The 24334-nt window shown below is 42.6% G+C and overlaps 1 protein-coding gene across 15 annotated transcripts in view; it reads left to right on the forward strand.

Annotated features, from left to right (window-relative positions):
- ASAP1 (ArfGAP with SH3 domain, ankyrin repeat and PH domain 1) overlaps positions 1 to 24334 on the forward strand; it is a 370853-nt gene that overhangs the window by 192724 nt on the left and 153795 nt on the right. For 14 of the 15 annotated variants that reach the window (XR_016388225.1, XM_089898507.1, XM_089898511.1 and 11 more), the window contains one exon: positions 15303 to 15375. The exons of the other annotated variant lie outside the window; for it this stretch is intronic. Coding sequence is in view for 13 of the 14 variants with exons in the window: in XM_089898507.1 (XP_089754633.1) it covers positions 15303 to 15375 (73 nt within the window). In the remaining variant the exon portion in view is untranslated. The remainder of the gene's footprint in view (positions 1 to 15302; positions 15376 to 24334) is intronic. 15 annotated transcript variants of the gene reach the window in all.

A 24334-nucleotide genomic window follows, 5' to 3' on the forward strand; every position in this document is an offset into this window, starting at 1 on the left:
CAACTTGATTATTTGACAGCCATGCTGCAAAGTAGGTCTTAAATACTTTTATTTACGAAAGTGAAAAAACTGGCCATTAAGTTAGCTTTCAGTAAGAGAAATGTATAGGAGACAGATGACATACCAGAGTGATGGAATGCTGAAGTAGTAATGGCCGTGCTCATGCGGGCAGAATAAGGACACGTGTTTGCAGTACAAAATTAAGTGAAAAAGCAGAATACAGATCGCATGTAACATTGATTAGTTACATAGAGATCACGTAACACGAGCAAAGATGGCAAGTCAAGAAAAAAGAAAATAGTGTTTTCGAGTTGTGGGATTATGGGTGAAGTTTAGAATTTGTATTTTCCATTTGCTCTGTGTTACGTTAAAAACAAAATTTTCTGAAGTTTTTCTTTTGGCCAGTAAAGCATGTTTCCTAAGTGCCTTGTGGTAGGAAGCAGAAGATTAGGGAGAAATATCCACTTTCATGTGCTTTTAGCAGTGTAGTATCTTCAAAATTACAGAACACCTGTGAACAGAATAATTTTTTTTAATTAAATTCTGATTTGGGAGACTTGAGTTTTGAGACCACATTTATTACCCAAGTGGGCTTAGAAAAAGTAACCTAGTCTCTCTGAGCCTTCATTTCCTCAGAAAGGAAAGATTGTGATAATATTTGGGCAATTGGAAAAATCAGGCGCAAAAAATTAAAAGTGACAAAAAATATATGTAAGGGAATTTTCTTTTATTTTGAAATTTTGACGCCCTTCCGTGTTCTAAATAACATTATTAGACTGGTTGCTGCTACTCGAGAAAAACCCATTGGCATTTCTGGCAACGTCCTTTTAAACATTGGACAGTGCTGTCATCTCTGTACATGCAGACAGCAGACAGCCCCTGGGCCGTACTGTTGTCTTAACTCCACATTTCCCACAGTTCATACTTAAGAGAAGTAAAATCCTAATGTTCATTAACAGAGCAGTGGTTTCCAAGCTTCTGTGCATCTCATTTGTAAAATCTTTTTAAGCATGCATTCCATATGCATATACATGTATATAATCTATACATACTCTTCTGTACCAATATTGTATAATTATTTAACATAGAACAGTACAAACAGGAGTTCTGTTTGTTTTTTTCCCACATCACAGTGGACTCTCCTGTGTGCATTGTAGAGAGATCACTGATCTAAAGAACTGGTCTGAGTGGAAGGTTTTGCCTCTGCCTCTCCGTTTTCTTTTCCTTCTATAGTAGCACCACCAGCCATGTATCAATAAAAATTATTCTTGCTAACTGTATACCTCTTAGGAACCTTAGAAAAAATAAATCCAAGTACCTGCACTTGCAGATTCTAGCTAACATTTGTTGAGCGCTGCCTCTGATCCAAGCACCGTTCTGCGTATTTCATCTGTGTGGTTACCTTACTTAATCCATGGAACTCTGGGAGATGGATCACTGGTGGGGAAACTGAGGCACAGCTGGATTAAGTACCTGGACCAGGTCATACAGTTAGTGAGTAGTGGAGCTAGACTTTGACTCCAGGCCGTCTGGCTCCACATTCTATGCTCTTAACCACCATGTTTTCCCAGCATCTAGTCAGCAGTTATGTGATTCTCCACTTTAGATAAAATTGTGTGATTAAGTCTGAATGACTCTAAATTATCAGCAGCGTATTTTGAATCATTGGGTCAAGACATGGACACACGGTTTACTAGGACATTATAGAACCTCAGGACTGGTAGGAATTCAAAAGGCTAAGTAGCTCCGTAGTTTCTAATCCGTTCACCAGTGAAAATTCTGTTTTGTTATGAGGTAGGTTCCTGATAAATTCTCAGGGTCCTGCAAAGACATGACTCCTTTCCGGTCTAGGTTTTAATTCTTTTAAGAAACTCTCATTATGTTATAACATGGAAAATGGTGTTTTCATGACTATTTTTTGGTCTTTAAATACCTTGTTGTACCTATAATTATTATTTTCCTAAGAACGGAGCTGAAATTGCTTCAAGATGAAAGAGCCGTGGTGCTTGTGGGTGGGTATGCTCCTCCGAACTTTAGAACTACAGCAGAAATTAGAGGTTCACGAGGTAATTGCTGTGATTACAGTTTTCTTTCTGGCCCCAGACAGGAGCTCTTGAAACGCAATATTCTACTAATTTTTTAAATGTACAGTTTGCAAGGCAGCAAGGAAATTACTGAGAATGTGTACTATTTCTCCCTCATTTTCGATGAAAGCATCTTGTTGGATCTCTTGCAGTTGCTGAGGGAAAAGCATGTATTATAAGACACTGTTAAAAGGCTTTAAAAAAAACTTAATTACTACATCAACCGTATAATATTGCATAAGGAAATTATTTTAGAAGAAAAAAAGTTCCTAATCATAGCAGTCTGAGGTAGCAACAGCTTTTAAAACATCTCTGTGAACCTTTCTAAGCGATAATTCACATCTTTATAATATCTGTAATTTTACATTGTAAATAATGGAATTTCATAGTATTTGCACGTCTCACAAAATAGACCTTCAATAAATGGCTGTCCTTATCCTTTCTAATTGTTACATACATACGTTTGAGTGACCATATAAGCCCTCTTATTTGTTTCCTATTTTACTTGGCCATCTCCCTGTTGTTGGATTTAGGTTATTTCTTGCTTTTTGCACTGTAAAATCTGGTGACGTGTTTTATAGTATCTTTTTTAAATTTATTCTTGAGGGGGTGGTGGTCGTCTGATAGGAATTATCTGGAATAGGATTACTGTGTCAGATGAAAGAGCAGCATGACTTGGAATGCAGTTTGTCCTGTGTATCAGCTGGGACTGTTTCTCTGTAGCCTATCCATTCATTGTTTTTATTACCTTTTCTATTTTTTTAACATCTCTATAAGGACAAAAAGACACTTCAGTATTGTTTTACTTGGAATTTAAAAGTTATCGGTGTGATTGAAATTCTTTGCATAGGTTTATTACAGTTTTCAGTTTCTCTGTTAATGTCTTTTGTCCTCAGCCTTCTGGATCATGATAGTAGCGAAATAAGAATTCCACATACTAATAATGTCCTACAGACGTCAACTTTTTTCCTCTTCTCATTGTTGTGATTATTTTCCCCTCTTAGTCCTTTTATCTTGTTTTGTTGTTGTTTTGTTTTTTGGTTTTATCTTGGTTTTTGTCTTGGCTCTTTCCTGATATTATGTCTTGTTGACATGAGAACATCATTAGACCTCTCAACTGATATACGTAGTGCATTTTTTGAGGCTTAACTTTGTTAGACTTTTTTAAAATATGAAGTTTTCTACATTGATGTCCCAACAAATATTGTTCCATAGGTGTGCCAAGAAGAAATCCTGATTTTAATCAATTATTTCAGTTACTTTAATGGAGAATTGCTGGGTCATAAAGTTAAACATGTTTCTTTAAAATATCCCAGTCTTTGATATTCTAGTGTGCCTTGGGTATCCAAAAGAAAGGTATAGTTAGCATATGGTGTTTTCCAAATTTGTCATGGCCTCTTTTTTCCCCAGAATACTTCCCAGCGTCTTAGAAATAGTTTTCTGCAGATTGCAGTATGGGAAAACGCCGCTTGAATCCATTTTGTTGTTCTTTTCGCAAGAAACGGTCCTTCGCTTTTAGTAATCACCTTCACGCACGTGTGGAGCTGGAGTTTCTTGATGTTCTCTGTCAGATTAGGCCTGTCTTTCTTTGTAAAAACCATTACTTAACGATGGCCAGATCTGCAGTCGGCAGGTCTGAGGTTTGTGTTGGAGAGTACACAGGAGTTCTAAACTCAACTGAACTGGGGCCGTCACCAGTGGCTTATGGCTTGTCTTCCGTTAGAACTTGTATCCTCAGGAGCTGGGCAGCTGAGCCACCTATAGAAAGCTTAGTGTGCGGTATACTTAAGCATAATAAGAAGTGGAATAAAGCGTGTCTTTTATTCGAATGTGGCAGAAAGAACACAGACTTTGGAGTTAGACTTTCCAGGGTGAAAAGCCTGGTTTTGCCATTTCCTAGGTTTTTGGCCCTGGATACTTGGTCTGACTCATTTTCTTCATCTTTAAAAAGGCATTAGTAATGCTTGTTTTACGTGATTGATAAAGTCTTTGAATGCAACATTCAAGATGAACTTTGCAAAACATTTCTTGGAAGACAGAGGATGCAAAAAAGGGACCCAGAAATGACCTGGAATTAGAATCTGAGACCAAAGCCGTGGTTTATCCTTTGAACTGCATAGAGATCTTAAACGTAAGGTCCTTGCCAGCATCAGTTGCTGTTGGTACCAATCATGTTACTTTAAAAAATTAAGGTGTCTTTTCCTTAAAACAAAATCTAATATGCTAAGAGAGTTGAAGCAGTAGTATACGGTCCCTAGTACTTGAAAATAGTTGGTTTTCAGAAAAATTAGAGCTAGAAGAAGCTGCATGTTGGTCCAGTCTTCCAAATTTACAGGTCAGAAAGCTGGGAACCTGAGAGGTCTGAGGGGTAGGAGTCAGAGTTAGCTGACCCGGATCCTGCGTGGGGTCCTACCTGTGCACTGTGACCTGTGCACTGTGAACAGCTGGGTCTCCCGGTCACACACGTGCGGTCCTGGGGCAGGGCTGGGAAGCTGGCTCTACAGCTGGGGAAAGGAAGTGAGTACATATGTAGTATCTTGAAGGATTAATAGCTACCTTTTGTTGGAGATAGAAATGTAAGGGAAAAAGTCATTATGATAAGTGCTCTCACAGCACTACAGGATGAAGAGTGATTCTTTCTCAGAGGGAAGGGGAAGGTTTAACAGAGATGACAAACTCAGTCTTAAAGGCTGAGCATGCGTTTGTAAGATGGTTAAGATGGTGAAGAAAAGGCAAAAGGCAGAAGTATTTTTGAGAAAGGAGAGAATTGTAGCTATTGGAATTGGCATCTCCAGAGTCACAGAGGCCAGACAGGCGCTTAGTACGTTTGGACACCATGTATCTGGACTACCAGGAATGTAGAGTGAAAGGTGGGAGAGACGCAGGTCGGCATGCTGCAGAAGGGAGTCTGCGGAAGCAGTGTCTGGTGAGGCAGAGAGGGCTTTCTGAGTCTCTGGGTCTCAGCACACGAGAGCGACGCAGTCAGATTCATAGTTTAGAAAGGCTCCTCCGTCTTCCTGGGGCATGACCCCGTCCTGAAGTCAGGCAGGAGCCCTGGAGATGGGTTTAAGAACTGCTGCAGAGGTGGGGTTGGCAGGGTTTCCTGGCCTCTCGGGTCCAGCTGAGTGTCTTGCTGCCATCCGCCCAGGTACTGAGTGGGTGTGCAGGGGGGAGGAGGTTTTTGGAGGAAGCCTTAAATACGGGGTGTGATCCTAGAGGAAGAAGTGGATTGAGCCACAGCAGAAAGACTTAAGAGAAGTTCTGCTTGTGAAATACGCAGCTGATTGGCCCTTGCTTCCATTCCCAGCACATCAGCCGGAGTCGTGTTTCTGAAGTTCAGGAGAAATCGCCTCGTTCTTGTAAAACCCCAGCGGCCTCATCTTTGACTAACCTTTGCCTTCAGAATAAAACCCAGACTCCTTTCCGTGGCCTCTGATCCCTGCGTGATCTGTCACTTTATCCTCCATGTGGCCACGGGCTTTGGCCACCTGACCTCCCTGGTGCCTCTGAACACCAAGCCTCTCTCCTTTCAGAAACGTTGGTGTGCACCCCGTTGTTTCCTGCCTTTCCCCCCTTGAAGAAGAGAACTGTCTAGTCTTTGCCCAGCGGCCCCACATCTAGTATGGACCTTGGCCTGTGGAGGAGCACGTATTTGTGGATGGATGCGCCCCATCTCTGGATGTTCCTCTCTGTGACTCTCACATTGTTCAACAGGGACAAAAGTGACCTCTCTGTGGACCAGAGCCGGCTTAGAAGTACCCAGTGGAGAAGCTGTCCCTCTTTTTTTTTTTTTTTTTTTTTTTGCGGTACGTGGGCCTCCCACTGTTGTGGCCTCTCCCGTTGCGGAGCACAGGCTCCGGACGCGCAGGCTCAGCGGCCATGGCTCACGGGCCCAGCCGCTCCGCGGCATGTGGGATCTTCCTGGACGGGGGCACAAACCCGCTTCCCCTGCATCAGCAGGCGGACTCCCAACCACTGCGCCACCAGGGAAGCCCTGTCCCTCTTTTTAAAATGAGCTCCTGTTTGCTTGGCTGACCCCAAGGAGAAGCCCACCAGTTCTTCTCGAGGGTTTTCCTACCAGTCACCCTCAGTGGTGATCTTCAGTCACTGATGTTGTAAGGCGCACCTAGAAGCTTTCACGAGCCTGTGCGCCTCCATGTGCTGTTGTGATTAGCTACGGACCTTACGCCTGTTTTCTGAGTGGGGCTGCACATGCCAGCCGTCAGCGTTAGGGAGAATCACACCCAGCGTCCCGTCTGGCTGTCCGTGAAGTCCATGAAGACTGCGCTGCAGTTCCCCGGGTGCAGCTGAAGCCGAGTGGAGCCCCTCTCTGAGGACTCGGCTCACTGCTGCCACGCCGAGCACAGGGGCTGGTTAGCAGATGGACCCACGTGCAGCTGCTAGTGGGCAGTTCAGGTGGCACAGCCCCTGCGAGCTGCAGGATGACCTCCTCCCACTTGGCTTTTGTCCCCTCCCCCTCCTTAAAGAGCAGCTTTGGGTTCTCAAGCAAAGTGCTGATTTCAGTTGCTCTTTGGCTTCTTCACAGAGAACCCCTAGATTGGGAAGGGAAAGGTTTTTGAAGTTGTTTGTCTCATGGCCTGATTAGCGAATCCTTGGCTGATTTTGTCTTTTAAAGGTGCCTCCGTCCTCTGCACCCCACTGTGTCCGGTTGGAAGGTTGGTGAACACGATGCTTACGAATACTTGGTTGAGGGTCAGGAAGACCTGGGCTTGAATCTTGGCTCTGTCTCTGACTAGCTGCAGGATCCAGGGCGACCCTGAGCTTCAGTCTCCTTCTCTGTAAAATATGGGTAACAGAAACGTCCTTATAGGTTACTGCGAGGATTAAATAAGATAATCTGTATGAAACACGTTTCTGTTATTTTTATCCTCCTCCCATCATCATCAATGTGAGGGCAAAGGGAGGTGAGAATGGGCCGGTATACGGCTCTAAGGACAGTTAGAGGGGAAGGAGGAGAGACTGGAACACTGTCTGCGCCGGTATCGGGTGAGGAGGGCATGGGTGTCACAGGATGGCTCACTTGAGCAGGTCCCACGGAGCCAGTAGGAAGTGATACAAGGTCTCCCTGGCCTCGGCCCGAGCTCTTAACAGAGGCGTCCACTTCTCGACGTGGCGCCTGGCTCCACAGCCAGGCCCTGCTGCTTCCAGGGCCGGGATGCACACCAGAGGCAAAGGCTAACTAGTGGTGGTTGAATGCTGGGATGTCAGTGACCCCGTGGGACTGGGGGGCCCCCTGCAGTAGCAGTGCCAGACCGTGTGGGACCAGCAAGGACTCTAGCCGTTAGCCGTTAGAGATGGAGCTTCACAGAGAGAAGCAAGACTGGGCTTGGTTACAAAATGTGTGAGGTGGCTGTGCCTTGTGATGGCAGGTTCGGCTTTAAGGGTCTTAAAGGGGACCGACCCGTTCCACTTTCCCGGTTCACACTGCTCGTCCCGACACCAGTGCAAGAATCGGAATGGTTTAGCAAAAAGTCTTGAATATGGCAGTGAGGGATTGTAGGGAACGCTTAAGTTTTGAAAATAAATAATTCATGAGCAATAAACAGCATTCTGTGAGTTCCAGTGCTATCCTATACACCTTTAATTCTAGATGCCTTCAACATAGAGGCAGATTCATTTGACTCGCATTTATTGAGCCACCACTCTGGGCCTAGCATAGTCCACGCTCTCAAGATGTGTACACATCTAAGGGGTAACTTATGCCTACACAGGGAAGGGGACTTTTATGAGTCACAGTTTTATGCAGTATCTTTTCTTTGGCTTGGAAAGTTGGCAGGTTGGTGGTGGTTTCTTGCATGGAATAGGTCCTTAGAATCATTGAGGAAGTATTGCTGAAAGTGGTACATTGAATCTTTGCTGCAGATCTGAACTGTGAAGTGACTTACCAAGTGGGGCCCAAGCCCTGAGTAGTTAGCACCTGCAGATCTCTGCTGCCTGTGGGTCAAATTCCCCCTCATGCAGCCATTCAGCTACAGGGAGCTACAGGGGGAGTTACAGGTAGAGTAGAGGACATTGAAAGTTTCTGATTGATATCAGAGAATATGGAAGAATCTGAATCTTAAGGACACTTTTAATAGTCTAAAATAGCACAGATAAAGAGCTTAAAACCTGTTTCTGTGGATGACCTGTCAACTTTCCATTTTTTGGCTGCATTATGCAAATCAGATTTTATTTTAGGTTGATCATTTCCCCTTGCGTAGCAGCCTCATCCAACTGTTAATCTTGAAACTAACAAACAGTAACATCTTTGCTTCTTCCTTTCATACGAGCTGCTGTTGCCATGTGCTGCTTCCTGCTTGCAGGTATTCTGTGCTGCTGCTGACGTTACACACAGGATGCTTCTCAGTGCCCCATACTTCCACTCCTCAGATGAACAGGGGCTGTGCTTCCAGCATTTGAGCTGAATGCTGGAAAAAACAAGACCGAGAGAGAGAGAGAGAGAGAGAGAGAGAGAGCACACACAAGCAGGCCAGGCCCCTCTAGATCTGGGGAAAAGTTTTGAGAAGAGGACTTCAGCAGAAACGTTAGCAGTTGCAGAAGCTCTCAGGTGGATGCCAGCTTGTGGGTGCAGAAAGACTGCGGCTGTGGCTTAGATATGAGGAGTGGAGAGTGTGGCAACAGAAGTCAGAGGGCTGGATCACATAGGGCCTGGCTGGCAGTAATGAGGACCTGGGTTTTATTCTAAGAACAGTGGATTCTTGTTCATCCTTCTGTGTGTGTGTGTGTGTGTGTGTGTGTGTGTGTGTGCGCGCGTGCGCACGTGCGCGCGCGCGCGTGTGTGTGTGTGTTCATTCAGTTCTTACTTAGCATCTTCTGTGTGAAGAAAGAAACAAACGTATTATCTTTGGAGAACTTTTAGTTGACTGAGTAGGGGAAGAGACACAGGTACTAAACCCCTAAAATACGAGGTAAAGAGTGGAATGATGTGGGAAGTGTGGCTAAAAACCCCAGGGTAGCGAGGATTAATATTTTTTGAATAACTTCCTTCATCACTCCTACCAAAAGCAGTACCAAGCTTCCCACGGATCCTAGTGAAGGGTTTTGTTGTTTTGCTGTAGCAGGTAGAAGTGGGGGACACGCAGCTGGGGAAGCAAAGGCACACGCAGTATGGATTTTCACACTTAGGCCAGTGCCTGGCCCAGAGTAGGGTCCACTACGTGCCAGGCGCAGATAATGGATGAATAAGTGAGCAAATGTTATAAAAACCCAAGTTTGATCCTCAGAACAGAAACTCACTTGCATGGATTGCCCGAACCCTCCTCTTTTTTGAGGAAATAGCAAGGTCACTCTCTCTTCTGGCTCCTTTATTCACAGTGCCCTTCATTATCCCATAGGATCACTCTCTGGGCTCATAACCTGATTCCCATCACAATTATACACATAGATTCTAGTATATGGGGTCTTGTGATGGATAACTAACGTATTGATTTGGCTGTGAGGCTGCATGAGAGCTTGTATCACTGTTTCGTCCTCAGCGAGTTTATGAGAATGTTACTTAGGCATCTCCCTCCTCTCGGAAAGGTAGAGGGACTGCTCAACAAGCTGGAGGCTGAAGCAGAGTCAGGCTCTGAACCCAAATTAGGCCAATGCAGTCTTCCCTTGGCTGCCCTATTACAGGAATTACACAGAGGAAGAGCATTCGCTTTGTGGTGATTATGGGACAAATGCTTCTATTGAAGTGCATTTTTGAAATTACCTCTCTGAATATGACTATTAAAATAATAAAAATGGAAACACTCCTTTTTTCCCCCAAGTGAGTAAAAGTTCTTTTCGTTGAAGAAATCACTTTGCTCGTAGGAGCGCTTGGTTCAGAGATGCTTTGCTGTCACCGCTCCGAATGTTTCAGGAATCTCTGTCTTGGAAGTGCCTTCAGAGGCGAGGGTAATGATGCTGGCAGGTTTTGAGCACCTGCTCTGTGCGAGGCTTTGTGCCAGCCACATCCAGGTACATAATCTACTTAACGCTCAGCATCCCTGGAAGGTGGGAGGTGTCTGCCCCGCCATGTCTGTGAGAAATTCTATGCTATTCTTTTATTGTTATCCACTGTTTCCTTTCTCTGTAGGTATACTCATAAGATTTAGCGCCAAAGACTCGTGCTTATTTTCAAAAATCACATCTACCTAAAATAAGACACATTTTTCCCATTTGAGTATATTGAAAAGAAGGTGCCTAGCCTTAGAAAGTAATTCTGAAATAGAAAATCTTAACATTAACAGTCGTATTGCCACTGCTCATTTAACGTAGGTGTACTATATTCTAATAAAATTTTTTTAAGGAAGTTGCCAGAATAACTATTCTAAGGTACAAAACTAACTTAAAATGTGTAAGTTCTGTCTGTCCTGTTAAACCATTACTCATGGTACTGTGTGGTCATATGCCTCATACATGTGTCACACACACATTTATTTAACACATTTAAACTTTGGCTGTTCAGAACAATCAGGGGAGGAATTACAGGGGGCCATGTTTTCTGAATTCAGAACTTTATTCAGCCATTTGCAAGGCAAGTCTTGCATTGCATCCTTTCCTATTTGGGGAGCTGAGAATACTGAGGAATTCATTTCTTCATCGTTTGTTACTTCATTTCATAAACATTTTTTGAACATCTGCCATCTGCCAAGCACAGGGAATGGGAATTCAGCCATGAACAGGTTCTGCAGGGCCCCTGTCTCCATAGAGCTTTCATTCTTCCAGTGGAGGGAGATAAATACCATTATGGTAAACAGGTCATGAACAGGATCATTTCGGGGTGTGTAGTGCTCTGGAATATCTAGTGTGAGGTATATGAGAGAGTGACTGGGAAGCAGGAGGGTGTGCTGCTTTAGGTTGACCATAAAAGGGCTTTCGGAGGAAGGGGCTTTTGTTCTGAGGCCTGGGTAAGAAGAAAGAGCCCATCATCTGAAGAGGTTAGGGACGAGCGTTCCAGGCAGAGGGATCAGCTAGTGCAGATGCCCTGTGCTTGACACAGGCGTGGCTGCGTGCCTGTGCATCTCTGAGAACATGTGTTGTTTGCGCTCCGCTGTGACCCAGGGATGCTGCTCGGCCTGGAGTGGGACGAAAGGTTCCACGTCCTACCCTGAACGGCCTCTGATTCTTAAGGATTGTTTTTGCATTCTTATGTCCGGTTTGTATAATCTTTCTGAATCCTCTGGTGGCCAGCTTCTGTTGGTGCGGTTTCTCCAGCAATCTCTCTCTAATTTGCAGTACCCTGTGTCTTCTCTGTGTATTCAGACGCCCAAGCTTGTTAGGACTGTGCATGAAACAAAAGTAATATGTCTCCATATAAAGATGGGAAGTGCTTTTCTAGGTTAACGGCCCTGCTCTTTAGTAATGCAGAGAAGGGGAAGTTGCCGTGTTGCAAAGTTCTAGGTGGGGGAGGTGTTATTCAACTGTTAGAGATGAGCATATTCTCCTGGACTCCTGTCGTGGTTCATTCATCCTCCTTCCCCTCCCTCTCTCCTCTCACAAACGCATACGCTTTTGAGTTGTTCACCTTCAGATGCATGCTTAGAAACGCAGGCACATATTTTAACAACTTTTAACGGGTTGAGAGGTAGGATAATTTTGTAGCCCGTGCATCTGCCACTTTTCTCTTAGCTTTATGTAGTTTCACATATAGGACATTTCAAAAGATGTCACTGCAGGTGTTGCTTGTCTGGCTGTCGAGAGAATGGCGCTCTGTAGCCTATTTAGACGTGTTCTTTCTGGAGGGAGCATTGTTTGATTGAAGGACAGTGTTCCCTGGCTCTCTTAAACACGGAGTTCTTAAAACTGCATTTTACTCAGCTGCTTTTTGCCCATGGCCAAATAGTAGAGTGTAAAAAGAGAAGTGTCACACGGACATAATGGTGGCTGTAGCTGTCTAATGTGAATGTCATTAATAACCTTTAGAAGTAAGTACCTGAACCTTACATCCTATTAGTTCTATAGACAGGTTGGTAAAAATTCAACATAAATTTCGGAGACTTTCCCTCCTGCAAAAAGGAAGCAGATAACTGGTCTCATAAAATGTTACGGCTGAAATCTTTTCCAGCCCTTTGCTCATTTGGAGTCATTAACTCTAAATGTGCATGGACATTAAAGCCCACTCATTAATTTCTCTACCAGTAGTAGAATCATCCTTCAGTGGTCATCACTCCCCAAAGCTGAGCTGATAGGTTATTTTCTTCCAGAAGGAGATCTTTTTGCCTTTCTCGAAAATTATTAAAAAATCGTAAGATCTAGGAGAAACATGAGCGTGCCTTCTGCGATGGATTTTTAGGTGGCTTGTTTGAAAAAGCGTAAGCTGGTTCTTCTCTTACCTGATGTGTGACAACTGGCAGGTTGTTTCACTTCCCTAAAGCCCAGGGGTTTTCATCAGAAAAAAAGATGGCAGAAATATGTACATAAAAAATAAATGGTGGCTGTTACTAGAATTATTTTTTAAAATATCCTTACACAAAAGCGGTTCAGCAAAGGATAAACCCTTTGGATCCCATCTCTTAAAATGAGTGCTTATTTGCATTACTGTCTTTCCCTCCCAGCCTCCTAGCAACCTAAATGTCTTGTAGTTTCTTAACACAGATTTTTCTCTGAAAACTCGTGGATATTGCCCTCTTAAGATGAGACGGCTTTTGGTTTCAGTTCTTCACAGATACCATTGGAATGCAGAACTGGGTAGTGATTTGGAGGTGGAGTTTTACCGTGAAGAACTGGGTTCAAATTCCTACTCTGCCACCTGGGCAAGTTACACTTTCTAAGCCTCTGTTTCCTCATCTATAAAATGAATCCAGTAATAGTACTTATTTTGTAGCGTTTTTGTAAGAATTAAGTGAGATAATCTATGTAAATCTCAGCACCTTTATGACTAAGCATTTATTAAAATGTTAGTTATCTTCCTTCTGTCCTCTGATGTACAAACCTCAGATCTTTGAAATTACTCAAACTTTGTCTCTTCCTCTGGAGCTGTGTCCTAAAACATTGTGTCCTTAAATGTGATATGCAGTATCACTGGCATTAGATGAGGTGGTTTGAGGTAGTGAACAGACGAGCATTTTATGTAGTTAGAGGCACATAGTCATTTTTAGGGTATCTTCTATTAATGTTGAGTGAGCCAGCTCTTTAGAGTATATTTAAATTTTTTAAAAAGATGTGAATGAAAAAAAAAAGTGAATGAATTTAAAGAAAAATGTTAATTAAAAAGAAGTGCAGATGGGACGTGGCTGTGAAAAAAGTTGTGGAAGTGGAAAGTGAGTGATGGGCAAGGTAGAAATAGCGTTAATCCACAGTCTGCAAAACGCTGGTTTTTATCCCAGCATCCCATTAGATTTGGGATTCGGGAGACATTAGTGTAAAATGTGATTTTAGCACTTTCTGGCTTTGTGACTTTGAGCAAGTTAGTAAATATTTCCCTCCCTCCCTCCCTCCTTTCCTACAGATATTTATTGAAGGCCTATCACATTTCCTTAGCTGAAAAATATAGATGCTACTTCACAGGATTTTTGTAAAGATGTAACTCAAAGAGATAAGATATCTATTTGGTACATCTTCTCTACAAGCTTATGCCTGGTGTAGTAAGTGCTCAGTAAACTTTAGTTCTTGTGTCACTTAGGACTTGTGGTTGCAAGTGATAGAATCCCAACTTCAACTAGCTTCTGACAAAAGGAATTTATTGTCCCATGTACTCAGTCTACAGGAAGGTTGGCAGTGATATAGACTTGGGGACAGCTGGGAGCAAGGACTCAGCTGCCACCAGGACCCCCTCCACCTCTTGTTTCTGGTGCTTCGTCTCTGTTAACATCATCCTGTCTGGCCAGACTCTTCCACACAGCTAGAAACAGAACCCCTGGTGGCCCCCAGGCTCGCATCATCAGAAAGGGGCTGCATGTTATGATCCCGGATCCCAAGCTCAGAAATCCTAGGCAGGACTGAGCCCAGCATGGGCCCTGCTCACCTGGCCAGTCATGGGTGCTCAGAGAACAGGAGCCAAAGGAAAGGGGCAGCGCCCAGTGAACCCCATGTTTAGAGTGGCAGGAAAGCCCATTTTGCAGAAGGGGAATAACAGATGCCTACTGCCATCACCTTGCCCCCTGCAGCTCCCCCCGTACCCTGCAGAGAGCAAGTACTTACCCTCCGTGGGCTTCCGTTCACTCATCTGAAGTCTTGAGGTTTAGATGATGTAAAGGTTGTGAGTGCACATTGAATGTTTTTAAACTTTATTATACAAGTTTATTTTTATTGCTGCTATTGCTCCTGCCCTCCAAATCTTGACCCACCCTCCAGGGGTTCCCAGACTGTGAATGGACCGTGGACCTTGGGAAAGCAGAGAGGGGCTTGAATTTATTCTAAGAAGCTAAGTCAGCGTGCCATGAGTATGTCTACATTGACTTGTTTTTGAAGTGTAATACACACATACAAAAGAGTACATATCCTAAGTGCGGGGTTTGATGGATTTTCACAAACGAAACCCAGTTGTGTATCCAGCACCTGGGACAAGAATCAGGAGTGACAGTCCCCCAGAAACAGCCCCCTCACCCCTGCCTTGTAGATCACTGGAGATGTGTTGATTCATCACCTAAGAAGTCATGTACAAGCATTACCTGCATCATGGTAGCATTTCTCATGTTGTGCTTTTTTAATAAACAGAATGTTTAAAATACACGCGGCATTATGTCATTAAAAAATTTTTTTTTTTTTAACTAAAAGGAAGCCTCAAGTTTAAAAGCTTGAAGCTCTTCGGGGTCACTCTTGCTTATCCCACTCCCTTAAATGTTTTCTTTCTGGCTGAAACTACCATTAGGTGATAAGATGTGTTTTGTTCCCTGGAAAGGTGTCATCCATGTCATATGTTGGCCCTTCTCCCTTCCCAGGTTGTAAACTCTCTGAGTGAAAGAATCAGATCTTAGGTATCTTATATTTTCTTTCCTGTGCATAGCTTAGCACGGTCACGGACTGACTACCAGCTTATCCATTTCACCCAATGTTGAGCTTGTGGAATGACCGTATTTATCCCCAAAATATAACTACTCAAATCCTGGGCGCACTTCGTGTCTCTGAAGGGGTTCATTGTTGATAAATATACCAGTTTGCTGTTGCTGCAGTGCTCAGCACAACAAATACAGTTATGAATGAGATTTTCTTTTTCTTTAGTTCCTTTTTTTTTTTTAACTTACCAAGTTTTCCAACATCTTCTCCCCCCCCCCCATTTTTCTCTTCTAGGCTCTAGACCAAGATAGAACAGCCTTACAGAAAGTTAAGAAGTCTGTAAAAGCAATATATAATTCCGGTCAAGGTAAGTACTTACCAACGCAGATAACACCAATTACATATATTGTCTGCAGTTTTTTGTTATTTGTTAGATGCTAAGTTTCTGGAAGACTTGATACAAATGGAAAAACAAGTAAGTCAAAGAAATCCAGTTTTTCTCTTTTTTTCTGTCTCTTCTGTCAGTCCAAACCTGTTACTGCTTCCCAAGTAAAAAGAAGGAAAAACATTAGTTGCAGTGGGTTTTATTACACAGTGAAAAACTTCAGAAGAGTTATAGGTAATTTTGCCACAAGTGACATAGGAGATATGTAAAATTCTCTTTGTGTGGTTGGTCAGACTGTAATTCGGTGGCCTCAGTTAAACACATGAGGATCTTTTCCATCGGAAGTGTACCTGTACACATTTGAAAATCCGTATTGGTGACAGGCGTGGGGTGAAAGTTAGGGGACACATGAGGACGAGGCTAAAGGGAGAGACCTGGACAGACCTGCCAACTCGAGTCTTTGCATCTGGCTCAGGGCAGGCCAGGTAACCTGTGTCACCAAATGTTTTAGCTTTGGTCAGAGACTTTGTCGCCTTGGAGAGAAAAGTATGTTGTCAGTGGATTAGAAGAAGTAAACCGAATTAAGATAAACAGTAGGTAACCACAAGAAATGGTAGGTTCCAGTGCCCCAGGGAGGGAGAGGCCTGCAAACATAAAATGAGTTTCAAGGTCTCTGACTCACATCTTTTGTTATTGGTATTGCAATACCAGCTCGCTTTCCCAGAGGCCAGGTCTCTAAGAGATCAGTTGTCTGTAACAGAACACCTGGGAAGGGAAGGCAGTGGAGTACAATGGAAAGGGCATGCTCTGAGGTTGTATGCTTGTGGGTTTGCACCCTTTCTCTCCCTGTAACCAGCAGCGTGACCTTGAGCTGGTTACTTCACTTTTTTGAACCTCCATCTTCTCTCTAAAACGGGGATCGAATATTACTCAGCCATAAAAAGAAACGAAATTGAGTTATTTGTAGTGAGGTGGATGGACCTAGAGTCTGTCATACAGAGTGAAGTAAGTCAGAAAGAGAAAAACAAATACCGTATGCTAACACATATATATGGAATCTAAGAAAAAAAAAAAGGTCATGAAGAACCTAGGGGTAAGACGGGAATCTTCATTCAGACCTACTAGAGCATGGACTTGAGGATACGGGGAGGGGGAAGGGTAAGCTGTGACAAAGTGAGAGAGTGGCGTGGACATATATACACTACCAAACGTAAGGTAGATAGCTAGTGGGAAGCTAGTGGGAAGCGGCCGCAAAGCACAGGGAGATCAACTGGGTGCTTTGTGACCACCTAGAGGGGTGGGATAGGGAGGGTGGGAGGGAGGGAGACTCAAGAGGGAGGAGATATGGGGATACTTTGTTATAAAGCAGAAACTAACATACCATTGTAAAGCAATTATACTCCAATAAAGATGTTAAAATAAATAAATAAATAAAAAGTAAAACGGGGATCGTGATATTACAGGGTTGTTGAAGGGATTTAAGTAGTTAATATCTGTAAAAGTTTTACCACCTCATGGCAGTTCAGTAAATGCAATACATTTATATGTTTTATATTTTATTTACATTTATACTCACTCTTGTGATAAAATCATAGGGTGTTTCCTGGTCCTCCTCCTCTTGTCAGAGCTGGGAATCAGTTGTCTCTTGTCTTCATTAAAGCCCCAGGCTTAGGGCACTCTGTAATCTTAATTAACACATTTTGTACCCTGGTTCCTGGAGACGTGTCTCTAATTTCTTTATATCCAATAAAACACTAACTTCTAATCAAGGTAGGTAAATGATATTTGTCTGGTTATGTAGTGACCAAATGGTGCTTTAAGTCTTGGCCTAGATTATACACCTAACTTATAACCTATGTCTTAGCTTCCTTCTAATGAACTCCGATGAGGTGGTAGCCCTTAATAGGGGATGTGAGTGGGTTAAATAACTAGAAGATGGCACAAGGGGCTTCTGAGGTGCTGGTATTGTTCTGTTCCTTAATTTGGAGGGTATTACATAGATAAGTCTAGTTTTTGATAATTCATCAAATGCTACACTTAGGATTTATGTACTTCTCTATATGTATGTGTGTGTGTTATGCTTTATATACAAGGAGGTTCATTGAAGCATTGACTGTGATTTGGTAAAACAGAAAATGGAGATTTGTTAAATAAACAATAGTATATCTATATAATAGAATACTAGACAGACTTTATAAAAAAGAAACTTAGGTGTAGCATAGATCTAAGTTTAAATCCTAGCTTTGTCACTACTTGTTAAAGTAAATTATTTAACTTCCATGAGTCTTGGACTTCCCTGGTGGTCCAGTGCGTAAGACCCCACACTCCCAATGCAGGGGGCCCAGGTTCGATCCCAGGTCGAGGAAGAAGTCCTCATGCTGCACGCAACGAAGATCCCGCGTGCTGCAACTAAGACCTGGTGCAGCCAAAATAAATAACTAAATAAATAAGTAAATAATGACTTCCATGAGTCTTAAATTGCCTCACCATAAAATGAGAAAATAATATCTAATTTACAGGGTATTGTATGGACAAAATGAGGGAATATTTAAGGCCCCTGACACACTGCCTGCCACGCAGTCCGTGCTTAACACATAGTAGATGAGAAAAAATGGCAGGTAGGTCAATAGCATGGGTGCTTTCCCTATATTAATTCAGTCTTTCTGCAAATAATGTTGCACCAGTCTGATTTTATAAAGAGCTTAATGAGCCATTATCTGCCTAAGGAATAAATGTCAGTTCTCCATAATGGTATGGTTTCTGCCTGTGAGTCACAGAGGGAGACTTCTGATTTACAGCTGTGAGGTGCTGCCACATTTACTCTGCTCGGGGCTCCATGTGACTTTCTTTTCCAAGTGTCCTTACTCAAGACACATTTCTTGCCTTGGCCTCAATGACCACGTCATTCAGCAGCTCACACAAAGGCTCTTGTACTTGGGGATGTGCTTCTTTAAAGCATTTGCTTGGTCCCAGCTGTCCTGGACGTGGCAGTGGGGAGAGGTTGTCCCTGTGTGTATGTAAGGTGGAGAGTTGAAGGGGGGGTGAGTGCAGAGTTTGGCTGCCGTTTCCTCTCCCAGATGCTACTCTCCTGTGGTTGGGGGGGACCGCAGCTGACTGAGCTTTGAATCCCCCCCAAAGGTTTCCCCTTTGAAACCTGGATTCAGGGTTGTTGTGTGTACTTTGCCCTAGGTCTGCACTAGCCAGTCACACATGGCTTTTTAAATTTAAATTAATTAAAATAAAATTTAAAGTTCAGGCCCTCCATCTCAGTAGCCACATTTTGAGTCCTCAGTAGTCATGTGTGACTGTGGCTACAACATTGGGGGGTGCAGACACAGGGTGTCTCCATCATCACAGGAAGTTCTGTGGCTGTAGAGCACACATCCCGTAGTATTGTAATTGTTAGCCTGTCTCTGTTGCATTAGACCAGTGAGTCTCAATCCTGGCTTTTCATTAAAATCATCTGAAGAGGGAATTTCCTGGTGGTCCAGTGGGTAGACTCCACACTTTCACTGCCAAGGGCGCAGGTTCAGTCCCTGGTCGGGGAACTAAGATCCCACAACCTGCGCCATGCAACCTAAAAATAAAGTAATAAAATAAAATCACCTGAAGAGCTCTTAGAATACAAAAACAAGGATTCCCCGAGCCCTCACACTCCAAGAGTAGCTCCAGAGTAGGGTCCAGTAGTGGGATTACAAGAGTATTACTCCCCAGGTGACTCTAAATGCAGCTAGAGTTGAGGACTGCATCAGTGGCCTGGGAACTCCTTGATGAGGGCTGTTTCATCTTTGTATTATTTTGTGAATTTGCCAACCTAGTTTATTAGCTTAGCAAATATTTATTGAGCACCTAATTACATGCTACTGTTTTGGGTGTTGGGTATATTAGACAAATCAGACAGAATCTCTGCCTTTATGATAATTTTAACAGTCCTGTGGGAGAGAGAGTGGTTAATCAGATCATCAAGCTGCAAAGTAGCTAGAGTTAGAAACTGGCAAGTACTACGGAGGAAAGCTTGCCGGGTACAAAGAAGAAATCTGATGTAGCTTGAGGAGCGTACTAAGGGGAATGTCTCTGGAGGACGTGACATTCATTGGGTGTACATGCTGTACTAAGATAAGCCCATCAAGCCTTTGAGGTAAGTCTACCATTATCTCCAGTTTATAGATGATGAAGCCGAAGCATAAAGAGCCAGACTATGTTGTCCAGGATGCCACAGCTAGCCAGGAATGGAAGGAGAGCCTAGCTGACTCCAGCTTTGCTGTTTGCGGCGGCTGTGGACGTGTCTTCTACCTGACACTTGGCCAGGGCTCAACAAGCATGGAATGAATTGCCGCTTATCAGCTGGATGGGTCCCCAGGAAGCTTTCTGTCAATGGCTGTTAAATATTCACTAGTCATGAATATTCATGAATGAATCCATCACATGTACCCTCCCAGCAGTGTAATCCGTGGGATGACTTTGTGGTTCCCAGATAGGGGCCACAATGGCAGGTATCATTCCTGTGCCCTGGAAGTGTGGGGGTAAACTCAGATCTCAGCGACTGCTGGGGCCTGATAGGGTTTCTGCAGTCACCAATGATTGCAGTATACCCAGGTTTTTGATCAGCCGGTGTGGGCAGCACTGTGATATTTAATTCTTAAAAAATAGCAAGATGAGTAAAACAGTGATGTTGCAGATCTTTCCATGACACATGCTCAGTGGAATCCAGGTCATTCCCGTCCAAGGACTTTTTGGCCTCTTCCAAAGAAGCCACAAGAGGCTGAACCCTGGTATCTGTTTCCCAGTGTGTTTTCATAATTTTCTTGTTTTCTCACAGTGCTTATGACACAAAACCCGTCTGATGTTCTTTAGAAATTTAAGAAGCGTTTCTATATTTCTAGTTTGAGAATACCAACCACCCACCTCCCCAGAATGATTTGAAAGATGGTGGAGAATGGTGAAAGGTCTTTACTCTTAAAATGTATTTATTATTTTTGCACGTAAGCTTTGTCAGTATTAATTAGTAAATGGTATAATAAGAGAAATTTCATTGGAAAAACAAATTATCTCCCTTCAAGCCCTTTAGTTTGAAATGGCTTTGGGAATTTGTCTCTTTCTCTTACTTGTTCCCACTGTGTATGAGGAGATTTTAAAAAACAGAAAAAAAACTGAATTCTGTGAGCTACTTGGATCAAGGGGAAATTTTCCAAGCCATTCAGTTTTCCTGTGTTGTTTCTAAGTTTCGAAGTCTTAACAATATTAAACTGTGAAATATATTGTCATTTAGAAAGTTCTTCTTGGTGAATGTGTTCCTTCCCTCCTTCCTCGTCTCTCCCCCTGATATATGTTTAAAACAGCTAGTAGTTTCTTGAACATCGTAGAGGTTTTAAAGTATGTTGCAATTCTCTGGGACTTTTTCTTTCAAAAGAGGGAGCCTAATTCTCTTTGCCTTGAATGTATGCCAGACTTACAACTCTCCTCTAATGAAGAGAGTGTAATAGCAGTGATGCCGTGTGATTTCCAAGGCCAGTTCATAAAAGAGATGGCTTCCACCTAGGCCCCCACTAACCCCTTCATTTGTTTTGGAGGAAGCCAGCCACCATGTTGTGAGGACACTCAAGCAGCCCTGTGGAGAGAGATCTTCCGCCCAAAACCACCACTAAAGAGCATCTGCTAGCCCCAAACCTTCAGGTGACTGCAGCCCTAGCTGGCATCTTGCTCTCCGTCTTTGAGTGAGACCTGAGGTCAGAACCGTAGAGGTAGGGCTGGCAGTCATAGGATTTCTGCCCCTGCGAGCAGGGGCATGTGTATGCATGTGGTGGGTCCAGTGTAGGTCAGTGTGTGTCTCTAGAGAAAAAGGAGCTTACTGCATCTCAGTGCTGTTGAAAAAGAAAGCGATACACCCTATACTTCTGTAAAATGGAAGAGTCATGTGGTTCATTGTAAGCATGGGGGTACCAAATTTGTTCTTCTATCAAATGACTTAGTTGAGTTGAATTCGTTAATCTTTTTGAACAGATATACTATTATTATCTAAACACACACACACGTACACTTTTCCTTGGCAGTAAGACCCAGGATATTCCTGCTACTGGGGCTTTTTCTGTGATTGAAAAAATAATAAACTTTTTTGCACAAATCAAAATGTGTGATTTATTACTATATGTGGCTTCCTTAAAATTTATGCCAAGATATATTTGGAATACATTTTAGCTTATTAGTGACACATGGTGCCCATTAGAAATCTCTGTAACATTGTTAGTCTGAAAGTTTGGATTCTTAAATCCTTTAATTTTAGCGAATAAAAAAATGACAGTGGTATGTAATTTGATTACAAGTATATGATATTTCTGAAATACAGCTGGATTGTCATAAATGGTTCCATAGCCTTTTCACGTCAGGAAAGGAAGCCCTTGGCTTTCTCACTGCCTTCTCTTTTATTCCCCTTTCATTTTCAGTTAGAATTACATAGTGAGTGGTTTTACAAGAACATTTGTGTTATTTAAAGCAAAATTGAAGTGTGATGTTCACCCCAAATTTTCATTTTGATAATTTATTTTAAGAAATAGCTCATTGTACATGATGAAATCTAAGATTTTAAAGGTAAAGTGCTAAATTCATCAGTGTACAGGAAGGGAATGTTTTTACATCCAAGTAATTTCGCTTCAGCTACTTTTTTAGTTAACATTTTTTCAAATTTAAAGGTATAGTGTGAAGTGAATTCTAAGTAGAGTTGGTAATTAAGTTTAGAGTCTTAATTGTAATGGTATTTTTAATCCTTTGGTTTTCAGTGGGAAGAAAAGTTTTCTTAACAAGGATGAATAGAGATAAAATAGATTAGAACTTTAATGGAAAGAATGCCAAGAGGTATACAGAGAACATAGTCTGTGTTTAGAAAATTTTCTCCTTTTTGCTGTTTTCCAAGTTTGTGGATGAAAATCTGATCTTTTTTAAAAACAATTTTTGAATTAAAGTGAGCTTGTTATAAATAAATAAGTAAATAAATAAATCTAAGCCATCAGAAGTAGAAGGCTTTAGATAGAAATACTGTAAATACTCTTGGTGGTGGTTGTAGTGATTTAAGCAAAGTCTAAACAAATTACTTTGGGCCTTCAAGGCATTTTGCATTCTTGTGGATCCATCATTACTTCTTAAGAGATGAAAACAAATCAAAATGATGGGTTCCTTCAGAATGGTCAAGGAAGGACGCTTTTCCAAAAGGGGGTATACTTATCCAGGAGAGAGTATTACTCCTCAAATTATGTGGGGATAAAACCAGAGGGATTTTTTCAACTGCCTTTAGAAAATTGAAGTCTCTTTCCAGAATAATCTTATAACTCCAGGCTCTTTGGGAATTGACAATTTTTGTATTCAAGGCTGAAACACTCTGTGACTTGAAATCAGAGGCTGTCTGGGGCGCGTGTGTGTGCGCGTATGTATGCACTTCCTCCGTTTTGCTGGTCTGGAATGAGTGTTCTCACTTTTAAAATGAATTAATATTTTATAATGTTTGCTTGCAATTTATGGGAGCATGCTTCATGAGAAAGTAACTCATTTTAAATGAAATTGGGAGCACTCATTCCACAACCAGCAGTTTGGGGTTTTCTTAAAGCAAAAATAGTCTGTTAAAGGTGACTATAAAAAACATGTTTCTGTACCTTAATGGTCCAATTTTGATAGAAGTAATAAATTATAGCCACCATTTGTTGAGTGCCTACTATATGCCAGGTGCCTGTTGTCACTTAATCATCTCAACAGTCCTGCATGGAAGACATTATCATCCCCAATTTAGGGGTGAAGGAACCTGGTTTAAATTACTGACACAGCTAGGAAGCTTAAGTTTAAACCTGGCTTACATTACTTAAATTACAGCTAGTCAGTAGCTACAAGTTTTGAAACTTAGTTCTTCATGATCCCAAAGCTGCTGAGCCAGAATTGCCGGATTATTAACTGTCAGAGGTGAGTGCGGACCCGGAATGGGGCACTGAGGATACAGTGGGGCGCAAGACTTGTGGGCACACCGCTCTGGAGTACCTCACAGGTGAAGAGAGACAGACGAGTGAAACAAGCAGTAATCCTGTAGCCTGAAAGTGCCAGATGGGCCAGTTAGAAAAGGAGCAGTTTTATTACTTCAGATACAAACTAGAGCTGGAATTTAGGACGACCCAGAAAGTATTACTCCAAGCTCACTCCTATTACTATGTCCTTTGTAATTAGCATGATTTATATATGAACAACAATGCCCTTAAAATAATATATTCTTGGGCTTCCCTGGTGGCGCAGTGGTTGAGAGTCCGCCTGCCGATGCAGGGGACGTGGGTTCGTGCCCCGGTCCGGGAAGATCCCACATGCCGAGGAGCGGCTGGGCCCGTGAGCCATGGCCGCTGAGCCTGCGCATCCGGAGCCTGTGCTCCGCAACGGGAGAGGCCACAGCAGTGAGAGGCCCGCGTACTGCAAAAAAAAAAAAAAATATATATATATATATATATATATATATATATTCTCTTACATAGGCTGAACATGCATGCTGCACACCCTCATTAATTTTTTGTGGGTTAGTTCAGACAGGTTAGGGATCAAATGCTGATTTAGCTCCTGATTGGTGGCCGGGAACCTGTGGACAGAGAACACTTCAAGCAATTGGTTCTTCATTTCTGAAAATGGAAAGATAGTTTCTACCTCATTGGACTGTTGTGAAGCATAACATGTGTGATTCAGACCCCGTAATGGTGGTGCTGGTGGTTACCTTCATCCTCATCGACTTGAGGCTTTCTGAAATCGTGGGGAGAGATTAGGGACAAACATAGTTTGTCATCTTAGATCCACTACCATGGACATAAGTGCAAGATGCTTCACCTTGCCCCCCACCCCGCTTCAAGCTTCAGTTTTCTCATTCCTAAAATGGGGCAGTGGTGCCTACTTTGTGAAAATTGGGAAACATATATAAAATATTTAATGC

This window comes from Delphinapterus leucas, chromosome 17 (assembly GCF_059928025.1).
Source record: "Delphinapterus leucas isolate spDelLeu-1000000601 "Yukka" chromosome 17, BTC_Dleu_Yukka2, whole genome shotgun sequence".
Classification (NCBI taxonomy): domain Eukaryota; kingdom Metazoa; phylum Chordata; class Mammalia; order Artiodactyla; family Monodontidae; genus Delphinapterus; species Delphinapterus leucas.